We start from the raw sequence: 12,792 nt of genomic DNA, 5'->3' as shown, positions 1-12,792 counted from the left end.
GAAAGGAAGTCTGGGAGGGACTTGAGGGGCCAGCACTGCAACCCTGCAGGGCTGCGTGGGGAGAAGGGCCAGAGGAATCTCAGGCCAGACAGACCAACTAACAGGAGTGAATGAGAAAATGAATTTAAATAAATACAAGGTTATGGACTGGGCTCCCTGACAGGCCTGGAACACATGTGGAATAGAAAATGAGGGTGATAGATAAAAATAAAGTCAAGATGGACAGGAGAACGAGAGCAATCTCTCTTTCTCACTGCCCACCTCATCCCTACAAATAAACCCCATATTCTGGAATATGTTTTTTTCTCCTCATCAGTTGCTTTCTTTTACTTGTTTGTTTGGTGATGTTTTCTCCTTGGGGAGGTGGGCAATGCTGGTTTTTTCCTCCTGTGCCCCTCAAACAAATGAACTGTGTCATTTCCTGCCTGAAACAGGCATCCTGCCAGATGTGTCCCTATTCACCTCTGCAGTGCAGCCACCCCCACTGTCTCACCTCCCCCTCACCTTCCTACCAGCCAGGTTGGAGGTGGGGGACCCACCTGCTCTGGTGGGACCAGATCTCTGAGAATGGGGATCCCTGGCTGTAAACGGGGAGCCCTGCAGCCCAACCAAGAAGCACAGGGATGTTTAAGGCCAAGCTCTGAGACGCATTGGCTGTGCCACCTTAGGGAAGCCTCTTAACTTCTCTGAACCTCAATTTCCTTTTTCCTATAAATGACACAATAATACACATATCTTCCAGGGTTGGAAGTAAGAATTTTTAGGATTTTAAGAGTGTATTTTTATGGGCCAGGCACTTCTAAATTCACACATAGGCCCATTTAATCCTCACAATGGTTCTATGAGGTAGGTATTATTACCGCCTCCATTTTTTTTTTCAACAGTTTCAATTTTTATAGATCATTTGACTTGATTTCAATATACAGTCATTAAGAGAAAAGAAGTAAAAATAATAGGGAGATGCAAAAGCGTATATATCACCATATTGGGGTGACAACTATATCTAGACTAGAACAGTGCTGGGAAGTTTCACATTAACAGCAATCTGGAGTCCCAACTGGGAAAGGGTCCTGGGCAGTGCGTCTACCCCCCTGATGAGACTTCAAATTGTACTGCCTCCATTTTGCAGATAATAAAACTGAATCCATGAGGATAAACAAGTCTCCTAAGGTTACACAGAACAAAAGCGGCAGCGTCAGGATTTGAGCCCAGGTAGTCTGGCTTCAAAGCCCTTATTTTTAACCACTCTAATTGGCTCTTTCTTCCTAACCCGTAAAGGGATGCCCCAGATAGTAGCAAATAAAGAAGCATGTTGGTGGGAGGAAGAGGCTGGGGACAGGGGGTGAGGCCCACAAAGGTACCAGGCTGTGCACTCAAAGTGGGGAACAGAGGCGACTGGGGCAAGAACAGGGGAGGGAGGACGGGCTAGTGTTGGGAAGCGGTGCGGGGTGGTTAGGGAAGCTTCGGGAGGCACCCTCCCTCTTCCCACTCAGGTCCTCTTGGACAAAAGGAATGTTAGGGTTTACAGTCTTAAGGCTCACTGGTCCAACCCATGGTTTCCCAGAGGTGGTCACTGAGGCACAGAGAGGGGACAAGGCTTGCCTGGAATCCCTCTGTGAGGAGGCGTGGGACCTGGCTTCTCTGCTCTCTCTACCACCATCTTTCCTGGGCAGTCCAGACAGGTGTGGTAGCAGAGGGCTATGGCCAGAGTTCAAAACCCTGGGTCAACTTGAACATGGGAGAGCCTCTGTTCACAAAGACTGAAGATGGCCACTCAGTGTCCTCCTGAGAAGTGTTCTGAAGGCATTTCTTCTAGATGTTTTAGGTTTCATTATAAGGGGTCTGGGGTTCTCTGGCTTCTTGCAAACACTTAAGAGGAAACTGGCTAAAGGGCAGGAGAGCCTCAAGTCAGACACTAGGACGCACCTGCCAACGGGGAACAGTGGTCAGTGGAGGTGGGGGCGTTTTCTCTGCGGTGTTTCTCTGCTTCCACCCGTGGCCCCTGTCAGCCCCCCATTTTCAACACAGCCATCAGGGAGCTCCTTGACAAAGACAACTCAGACCATGTCAGCTGGTTCCCCTCCATGCTCACAGTCATGGAAGAACACCTTCCTGCAGCTGGCAGGCCTGGCCTGGCCCCTGATGATGGCACCAGCCTCACCTCCTACTGCTCACTCAAGCTCCCTGGACCATCCCACCAGCTTCTCCTCTGCTCCTGGGAAATCCCTACAAGGTTGGATCCCTTGTAGGGAACCTCTGCCCTTGCAGGGGAGCACCCTCCGCAACTCCGTATGGCTGACCCCTCCACATCACTGAACTGCAGCCCCAAGGGCACCTTTTGGGAAAGCCTTCTAGGACTCCTGAATCGAAAGTAGTCGCTCTACCCACCACCCATCACTCAGCTTGTTTCCTGACTTCCTGACCCTCATTCCCGCCTGCAGTGATGTTGGCGCCTGCTCCTCTAGCTTCCCCACTGGAATGAAACAGAAGCTCTTGGAGGGCAGGGACCACATCTTCAGCACTGTTTCCCCAGTGGTGAACACACAGTAGGTGTATAATTATGTTTGTTGACTGAATGAATGCATCATCCCCCACCAGTGTACATTTTAATATATTCCCTTAGAAATGCCAGGGGCAGAGGGTGGCCAACAAATTAATGAGGTCTGAAGGCCATTCTTTAATAACTGTAATTCCCAGAACTGGGCAGTAGAGACCACTCTGGGCAGGATATTGGCACCCCACCCTATACCCCAACCCCTCTCTACTGCAAACATATTCTTAAGCACAGTAGCAATTCTGTTCTAAGAAGCTGTGGGTCAGAAGTAAAGTGGATCAAATGCCCCCAACTCCTGAGAAGAAAGGCAGGCTGTAACACGGACGGTATTTCTACTGACGAGCATGCAAGAAGAATTTTCCATTTTTTAGCCCAGTCAACTGGGTAGGGTTGTGCATAGTGCAGAAGCAATATTTTTTAAAGAACCCCTTTGCTGGAATTCATAAAGCAGCCAGCTGCATGGATGGGCTTCCACACTCCCTGCCTTCAGCCCCCAACCCTTCAGGGTCAGAATGCAGATAGAAGAGTGGCTTTTTAGGACAAGTGAACAGAAACTTCCAACCCTCCCAATCAATGTAGATGGGAAAACACGACAGCCTGTGTCTAGCTCAGCTGTAGGCATGATAAGGAGAGGAAAAGTTGACCAAAGTGGAGAAACAGCAGAGATCATGTTGAGAGCAGGGGAGTGGGTAACAATGTGGTAGGAATCCAAGTAGGTAAGTGTGCAGTTATTTCCTGCTTCCAGGAGAACAGCAAGGAGACAAGAGAACGCCCAGCTGGCGGAATGAGGTTGCCACAGCCTTTAATTTGAAACTCAGAGATGAGCTCCTATACCAAGGCTGACTCCTGGGGCCTGTGCCTAGAGACTTTTTTGTGTGATTTGCATTACAACCATCTATTTGCATCTCAACTGTCACAAGGTGCAAATGGGTGGTTGTTGGTTTCAGCCCACCCCATCCCTTTCTCCTTTGGCTTTTCTGTGTTTTCTATAGCTGGGCAAAGGGGAGGAAATTACTCAGTGAGACTTGACAGTGGAAATGGAGTCCTTGGGACAGAGAAAGGGTCTCTTTCAAGCACCTTTAGGTGCATCTGAAGGGTCTGGCAGAGCCCGAGGTTCAGCAAGAGGCTGAGCAGAATCTGGAGGAGATGGTAGGCATTATCTAGTCTTTGTGAATTAGGTCAGCATCCTTATTAGGAACGGCTGCCACAAAGGCCTGACTGAGAGGTTAACCTGCTTCCTCCTTCCCTTTCAGTCTTCCGCCAGCACCCTCTACTGCCCCACAGTGGACCTCGGAGGTCCCCTTCCTACACAAACAGTCGAATTTGGGCTTCAGCATATGGGTACTGACTGATGATCCAGTTTGGATAAAGCCCTGGGCTACTTCATTACTTCTTTTATCATTCAATCATGCTTTCAACTCAACCAAAATATATTTTTGCAATGCCTCCCAAGTGCCAGGCAGAGTATGAGGCACTGGGTGGTCACACTGGTGAGCAAACAGACCTGCTCCTACCCATGGGTCATTCAGCCTAACAGGGAGAAGACACTCTTGGGATAATCACACCAGTAACTGCAAAATCAGAAGCATGGTGAATGCAAGGGAGAGTCCTGTCCTGGAGAATCTATGACAAAGGGACGTGAACTCTCTTCACGCCCCCTTCTCCAAGTCTGCCCGATAAACCTTCTCCTGCCATGCCGAGCAAATCCAGAGTCACTTTCAACCCAGACACAAATCCCAACAGATGAGTCTCCCCTCAGAAAGAGAAGTCAGAGGAATGACAAATCTTTTACAACAGCTCTTGCTTCCTCTTTGAGGTTCTCTGAGTTTCTCCAGACTTGGGACACTTGGGCCATGCTGTGCGTGCCAGTGGCCTCTGTCTTGTGTTCCTGCTGGCCCTGTGGCTGAATACTCCACCCTGGGAACCTGAGGCCTGACCGTCAGCACCCAAGACCAGGCTTTGGGAGCATTCACCTGGGCAGATCTGACCCCTCACCCCCCAGAGTTTTGGAGAGTGGAGAAGAAATGGGAGCTACAAAAGAGCAGGGCAACTGAGACAGCAATTTTTCTCTCCTTCTTATTTAGGAACCAGCCCAGGACCACATCTGGGGTGGCCTGGGTACAGCCCTACTGGGAAACTGGAGGAGGGCCCAGTTTCCTCCTCCACCTAAGGTCAACTGGAGGTGACCTTAGGGTGGGATGCTCTGGGCTGCCTCTCCTCCTCTCTCTCTACACCTTGCTGTGCCCTGGAGGAGTGTGACCCTGTGAGAAGGAGGCCAGTCCTCTACTGTTAGGACACTGGCCAAACCCCAATGGATCAGGGCCCCTGCCGTCAGCATTCCTGCAGGTGTTTTAGACAGGATTGCCGGGAAGGGAGTCTGAGGTAAAACCCAAGGGCACAGGGTAACCTTGACATCCCACAACAAGTCGAGGTGAGCAGGCCCTGCCAGGGGTGGTGCCCCCCGCACCCATATGGTGAACATCTGGGTGTGGCCGGCACATGCTAAGTCCTATACACTATCAGCTGATCTCCTCCTCTCCACACACCTTGTTGCTGTCCTTTGTGGCAGACACAAATATTTAGCTGCTTACCTACATCCCCCAGCCTTCAGGCAGTGAGGTGGGGGCATATATCTAGTGCTGGTTGATGGGCCTTGAGCAGAAGTCACACTTCTGAGATGAAGCAAAGAAGAGCTGGGGCTTAACCCCGTGGCTGCCTCCTGCCACAACCACAATCCTGCAGAGTGTGCGCCGAAGTGACCACGCCGAGGGGCTCTCCCTGCCTCCCCTGGCTGGACAAGCAGTCCGAGGGTGAAATAAACTGCTTGCAGGGTTAATTTGTTCCTGTGATTAGAAATGGACTGATATATTGCCTATTTTTTATCACACAGATGAGCAAAGTGAGGCTTAGAAAGGGTCAATGAGTCATCCAAGGTCACGGAGCTAATAAATGGCAGGTTTGGCCCTGAACACAGGCCCTGGCTGATTCCTTGGCTTGGCACTCAAGGCTCCCCGAGGTATGTGTCCCAGCCCACCTTCCCAGCAGGCTACTCCACAACCCCTGGTCAATGCACAGGTTATTGCCTGTTCCCTTGATCTACGTATAGCTTTCTCCCTCCGGTCCTCTCTGGGGGTCACAGTCTGGCCCCCCAGCCCTCCTGAGCACTCTTTTACCACCTGATTTTTACCCCAAGGCTTAGCCCTAGTCCCCCTCTTACCATAGAGTCTTTCCTGACGCTCCCAGTCCCTGCCTCCCTCTTCCTCAGCTGAGCTCTGGAGCCTCACCGCCTACAGTCACTGGACTCTGGACCACACTATTTCCAGTGTCTCTCTTCCCTTGGGCATTATTATCAGCCTGAAACCAAAGATGGGACTTTCTCCTGAGGTTCTCATTCACACAGCAGTCTCTAAAGGGGGTCTGCTCTCCCGAGGAATACAAAGTGATCCATGGGGTGTGAGAACATGTGAGAACCTGTTTTTGTACCTGTTTATCTCCACCTTTTAAACTTTCTACATTATTGCATATGTTTTAAAATTACATATTATATTTGCATAAACACATTTGGCCCCATGGGGCAGGGACCAAAGATCTCACTTCCTGGATTTCCTTAAGTGATCAAATATAGCTCCTTGTAAACAATAGATGCTCAGTACATACTTCAATTATCTCAGAGAGGTAGGGTCCAAAAGACTCAGCAGGAGAAGAAGGCATATCATATGTGTACACATGTACAGAAATGTGCCTGTGCATACACATGTACACACACACACACATAGAGGCACTGACTTGCCCTTGTGAACCTGAGTCCTTGGGGGGATTGGGTACAGTTGAGAGAAGCTGACAGGAGAGGGGCCCCAGGCCTGGAATAAGGCCAGTGAGAGAGCCTCACGTGAGGAGTAATTGCAGAGAAGCACCTCTGGCGGGAAAACCTAATGGAATTCCTGAGCAGAGTGGGCCGGGAGAGCAGCGATAATAAATAGAAGTCCTATTAAGGTTGTGACTGCTGACGGGCAAGGGAGGTGGGGCAAGGGGAGACACTCAGGCCAGCAGAATGACACGGGGCGGAGCTGGAGCCCCCGCCTCCTGGAGCTCCTTCTGGAGCTGTCTCTCTCCCTCAGAACCCACGGTCTTCCCTCCTGACACTGGCCTCAGCCTCCAGGCTTCTGGACAAGGGGGTGCAGGCATCCTTGCGGCCTGGGAGCCTCTGGGAGGCACTTGCACTACTTGCAAGGAAAAGGTGGGGTCATTATCACCCCAAAAGCAGGAATAAGACTTATTCCAAAGTCACCATTTATACAAGAGCCTCTCCCTTTTAAAATTTATATTTTATGCATGTATGTTTCATAATACATAGACTAGGTTAGTACGATGATCATATATATAGATTCCTAAAATAGAACTATACATTGGAGGTGTGTGCTCAAACACTTTGTACAGGATTTTTGCAGCCTTATTTATCCTCAGCACGTAGCAGGGGAGGGTGAGGCAAAGTTTGTTTCTATTTTATAGATGGGAACCTGCGAGCCCAGAGATCCCTGGTGTCCCCCCCAGGGTTGTGCAGCCCAGGCCGGGAGCGGGACTGGACACCACATGTTAAGGGACTCACCTCGTCCTTGTCTACCACCTGGATGAAGAGGGGCAGAGCAAAGCCGACCTGTGCCAGCTCAGTGATGGCCACGCTGTACTCAGAGCTGTTGAACTCTGGGGCGTTGTCATTGATGTCAATCACCAGGATGTTGAAGGTTGTGGTCACTGTGGCGTCGGATGGGGTGCGGTCCTCATTTAGCTCTGTGCCCTGCAGATAGAAGAATAAACATGCCAGGGATGAAGGTAGCCATGATCACAATAAGAGAGGTCATTCATTCGGGCTTTCTCAATGTTGGGCACTGCACTTTATGTGAATTATTCCATCTCATCCTCAGCATAACCCCAGGAAGAAGATTCTACCATTAGCATCTCCATTTTACTGATTCCCGTTACTGATGGGGAAACTGAAACTCAGAGAGGTTAAGTGACTTATACAAGGACACACAACCAGAGTAGGCATCAAACTCAGGCAGTGGGATGAGGTGGGGTGCAGAGGACAAGAACAGATTTCAGGGTTCATCTGGAGGCAAAGGGATGAAAATGATGCCAAATTATTCATTTGGCAAATGATGAAACAGGCTGAGAACATTTGTGCTAGCAGATAATTAAGACTTAATTCAGCACCTGCTATAGACCGAACACTTGCAGGCACTGTGAGGGTCCTAGCTGGACTCAGGAATAGATGGACTCAGATACCTGGGCACCCAGTCTCTGGACAGAGTCCCTGGGCCACCAAGGAGCCCTTCCCAGTCCTTCTGAGCCAGAATCTCTGGGTGAGAAGCTCAGGACTAGGTGTCTTTTACTAGCTACCCGGAGGATTGGGATTCACAGCCAAGTGGGGAAACTCTACATTATATTTATAGAAAGATGGAAAAGCTGAGCTCGGGGTCCCGTGCTGAGTTGGTGGTGTCGCTGGGACTATGGAGCAGCTCTCTCACATTGGAGCTGCCCGCCTCTGGAGGAAGGGAACAGAGACAGGAGAGGAGGCTGAGAGGGGCCCTGGGGTTGGAATTGGATGGGAAGGCTGTGTTAACTCCCCATTCCCTGCTGGTCCACATGTGGACATAGGGTAGACACGACAGAGCCAGTGGGAGAGTCGGAGCTAATCAATCCATCGCTGCCACAGGCCTTCTCAAAGTCAAGGAGAACAGTAAAAGGCCAGGCTGGGGGCACTATCCTTCCCATGCCAGAGGAGGGCCTTCTTCCCAGAGCCCCTCTCCTCAGTCCTTGTATCACCCCCTTTCTAAATCGAAGTCTGGGGCTGGGGAGGATGCCTGTGGCCCAGGCAGCATCCGCACCCTAAGTGGGTTTCCCAGGGAATGCCTCAGCAAGTCATTGATTTTAATTAAAACCGACCATGAGTAGCAGGGGGCTGCAGGAGGCGGGGGGCCGTGGTTCTGTCATACCTTCTGGGGTGGGGACCACTGCCGCTTTGGCCTCTCCCTTCTGCATTGCTCTTTCCTAACCAGCTAATAGCCCCCAGGGAAGCTATGAAAATTAGAAACAGGGGAAAAACCCAGAAATGGGGTAACTCTAAGAATCCAAGTTGGCTATAAGAGAACTTGAAATCACGGGGTAACAGAAAGGACAACAGGATGCACACCCACTCCGTGCCTCCTCATCCCCTGAAATGGGGATCAAAGTCACAATCCTCCGTGGTCATCGATAAGGGCTCTGAGATGACCAGCAGGGTGCCTGACAAGGCCCACATGTGACAAGCACTGGTCCTTCCTGACAGGGGCCCTGGGCGCAAGCCCCGGGCATCAGTGCAGGGTATGGGAACAGCAGTGATGTGCCTCCTGGAGCCTCCACATTGGGTACCACTGGAGGCTGGCACCAAGGCATGGGCATCCCCTCTGCCCAGGATGGAAGTGTCCGGCTCTCACCTTCACGGTCAGGATGAAGCCATGGCTATACAGGGGGTTCTCCCGGTCCAGCAGGCCATTCAAGGTCAGTGCCCCACTGATGTAGTCCAGGGCAAAGATGCTGTTGGTATTCCCTGCGAGACAGAAGAATTCAGGGTGTGACTGGGGCCCAGGGCAGGAGGACAGGGGGCTGGTGCCAGGGTTCCTCTCGGGGCATTAAGGACTAATCAGTAACTTAAAATGGATGTGGGTTCCTGGAGCAATGAAAAGAGCCCTGGGGTCCAACAGGGCACACGGCCCAGGCAGCAGACGACACTGAATCACAAGAGGAGGACATTCTGCCCAGTCTGTCTTCCTCGAAGCTCTGACTGCGTCAAGGAGAAAGTCTTGACTTGGTGCTTGTATGTCTTTAACACCCTCTCTAACATTTGCGTCTTTTTCTCTTTAACAGAGAGAGAACAGGCTTCAGGATCTGTAATGAGTCATTACTGCTACGTCTAAATACTTGTGTACCCCAAGACTCTGTATGGTGAAATCCCAGTCTCCAAAGATGATGGTAGCAGATGCGGTGAGCAGGTGGGGCTTCTGGGCTTAGGTCACGAGGGTGAAACCATCCTGCACGGGATTCATGCTTTATAAAAGAGACCCTGGAGAGCTCCCCTGTCCCTTCCTGTGTGAGGATTTAGCAGAAAGGTGCCGGGTGAACCAGGAGGCGGGTGCTCACGCTGCCGTGCTGGCACCCTGATCTCAGACTTCTAGCCTCCAGAACGGTGAGAAATAAACTCCTACGGTTGATAAGACACCCAGGCTCCAGCATTTGTTCCAGCAGCCCCTGTGAACTAAGGCAGCAACCTTGTTTTGTTTCCTTGTGCTCATTTTTATGGTCATTCCCTATTCTATTCTGTTCTTTCTAATCTATTCTATTTTACTCTAATTTTCTATAAGGCAGTGATATAAAGTTTCCTTTTATGATAAATATAAGTTAAAAACAAAATTCAATTTTAAGTATTTATTAAAATTTAAAATACACCTTTAAAGTACTGGCAAACATCACACACAAATGGCACTGGCTCAAGTGTACCTTTACTCTGCTCTTTCCCACCAACTTTCCTTTTTATGCTCCCTACAGGCACCCCAGCCCTCACAGTGGTTTCTGCAGGGTCCTCAAATCCAATCCTGCCTCTTGTCTTTCATTATCTGCCTTATCTCTCGGCCTTACCTCCTGTCCCCCCAGTGTCAGCCCCTCCTCCAGGAAGATGGGCCTAATCTCTCTCACTGATCCTCTAGCCCCACAGGCTGCAACCGCTGCTCTGTTCTCCAGTTGCTTCCTGTAACTGGGCTCTTTCCACCCAGCCTAAAAGCCCCCTGAAGGTGGGAGGCTTTCAAGACTGTTCTTCAAGGTACCTAGCCAGTGCTGGGTGCACAGATGTAAGCACGTTTCTGAAGGATGGCTGCCCCCAGCTCACCTGAACCCCCACCTGCCCTTGTGCCCTTCCCATCAGCCTGTGAATTCACTGGAAACTCCCAATTCCACTACTTTCTCTTCCTCATTAACCAGTGTGTTGGTTCATTCAAATACTCACTGCCATTCATTCACATTTTCAGCAGTCCCTTGGACAGGCCATCCCATGGCCAGGCCCGGTGCTTGGCACTGTGGGGGACACAGAGGTCACTCCGCCAGGAATTCTGATGCTGAAGCACTTATAGCTTCGTCAGAGAGCTTTGGCATCCACAAGGATCAGTATCTCCTTTCTATAAATCATGCACAAAGCAGTAGCCCCTTGTTGAATGATGTTCCTGCTGCAGGAAGAGGCTGTTCACACAGGGAAAGGCTTAAAGAAGGAAAGCTTCATGGAGGAGGTGACATTAATTCCCTACACCACACCATTGGCTAGCTGTGTGACCTTGGGCCAGTTATCTAACCACTCTGTATCTTGGTCTCATTTGTAAAATTAGGATAATAATGGATCTATCTCATAGGGTTATGAAAACTAAATGAATGTGAAAAAAAAAAAATACACGTGTACAGACTTGGAACTGTTCCTGGCACAAAATAAGTACTTAATAAATGCTGTTTGAGCTGGAACTGGAAAGACAGGCAGGACTGGGGAAGGGGTGGATGGACACTGATTCCATAGGTAGGAACTAACATCCAAGCCCCCACCACACAAGGTGAACACCAGGACGGCCCATGGAGGCTGCTGTATCTCCCCACTTAGTCCCTTCTCCAGCTCTAAGGGATCTGTGCACAGAAGGACCTCAGATCCTCTCTTGGATTAATTAGGGGGAAAGAAGAGGGGAGACAACATCCCCCTCTAACTTTAGACTGAGGCAAGGCTGTTCTCAGCTGGCCCATGCCGGTCAGCAAGGTGGCCCACTCCCACCCCATCCTCCTAGGCTGCTGCAGAGGCTGCCCAAGGCAGGGGAGAGGCTGCTGACGGAGGAGCCCGTTTGGTCTCATCATTCTCAGACTGTGGACTTTGGAGACTCTGACCTGGGTCAGGCCAGGGAGGGGACATCCCCCTAGCCTTCACCTTGCCTAAGGCTTTATCCTGCAGCCTGTGCACCCTCCTGAGGGCTTTTGTGTGACTGCCTTCATGGAGCAGGAAGGACAGGGTTGCAAGGAGGCATATAAATGCATGGATACAAAGGAGTTTTTTAAGCTAGGAATTCTGCTGTTGGGGAAACAAGAGGAGGTGTGCTTTCATCTGCTCATCATTAGCTAATCCACTCAGCAAACAATTACTGAGCTCCTACAATGTACCAGGGACACCTTCCAATGGGGAATGTATAGCCCTCAACCAGGCATTCCCATGACAGGGTGATCAGTGCTGAGGTGGCTGGGGTGTGGACAGCGCAGGGTGCTTCAGGGGCTGGGTTCTCAGAACCCGTAAATGCTGAGCTGGAGGGCTGCCCTGAGGCAAGACCTCCAGGCTCCTGCCTCCCGCACCCACTTCCCCACCACACACATATTCATGGACCCCGCCTCCCCAGGTTCGCTGTCCAGCATCCCATCATTCCAGATTTTCATATAAATTTATTCTCCTCAATAAAGGAAGCTATCAATGTTTAAATGTGATTCAACTTTTATCTTTGCAAGATTTTTCCTATAAATCATTTACAAACCAGAAGCCCCTCGTTGAATGATGTGCTCTGCCTTTCAGTTTGGTTATCTCTCCTGGCTCGCTTAGTTGGGTCCCCCACTCAGCACCTTTGTCCTACTCATTGCCATGCTGCCCATCCCCAACTCAGAGTCTGTCCCCAGCACATAAAATAACCCCTACTCCAGCCTAGGCACTTTGTCCAACCTGCAGGCAAATATCCCTCAACTGGTACAAATTCAAACTCAAGGACCCTTCCCCAACACACACACACACACACACAATATTTTCACACATCTATCAGTTTCCTACAAAGTATGAGTGACTAACTGCCAGGACCAACAATCAGAAAGGGTTATACTCTGGGAGCTGACAAGACCGCCTAAGCAAGTCACTGGCTCTGATGATCCTCCTGTCACCATGGTAACATCAGCACTCACTGGGATGCTGGGCTCGGGCTGCAGCAGGAGGTGAGTCTTGTACCCCAAACAGGGCAGGTCTCATTTGAAGACTGATGGATCAGTCAGATCACTCATTCATCCAAGTTCATATCAAGCACCTACTGTGTGTGAAATGCTAGAGAGTCAGCAGAGAAAAGCAGGCAAGGTCATACCTTCAGCCTCACACAAAAGATTCACAATCAGGACACAATCACACTACTGAGTGTATAAGTACTTATGAAGCT

At 50.3% G+C, this 12,792-nt stretch overlaps 1 protein-coding gene across 8 annotated transcripts in view; it reads right to left on the bottom strand.

Annotated features, from left to right (window-relative positions):
* CDH23 (cadherin related 23) overlaps positions 1–12,792 on the bottom strand; it is a 433,102-nt gene that overhangs the window by 196,482 nt on the left and 223,828 nt on the right. For all 8 annotated transcript variants that reach the window (XR_006345354.1, XM_043925746.1, XM_043925738.1 and 5 more), the window contains exons 10-11: positions 9,028–9,140; positions 7,161–7,349 (exon numbers count right to left, since the gene is read on the bottom strand). Coding sequence is in view for 7 of the 8 variants with exons in the window: in XM_043925746.1 (XP_043781681.1) it covers positions 7,161–7,349; positions 9,028–9,140 (302 nt within the window). In the remaining variant the exon portion in view is untranslated. The remainder of the gene's footprint in view (positions 1–7,160; positions 7,350–9,027; positions 9,141–12,792) is intronic.

The sequence above is a fragment of the Cervus elaphus genome, chromosome 15, assembly GCF_910594005.1.
Source record: "Cervus elaphus chromosome 15, mCerEla1.1, whole genome shotgun sequence".
NCBI classification, from domain to species: domain Eukaryota; kingdom Metazoa; phylum Chordata; class Mammalia; order Artiodactyla; family Cervidae; genus Cervus; species Cervus elaphus.
This window is presented reverse-complemented; position numbering and strand designations above follow the sequence as displayed.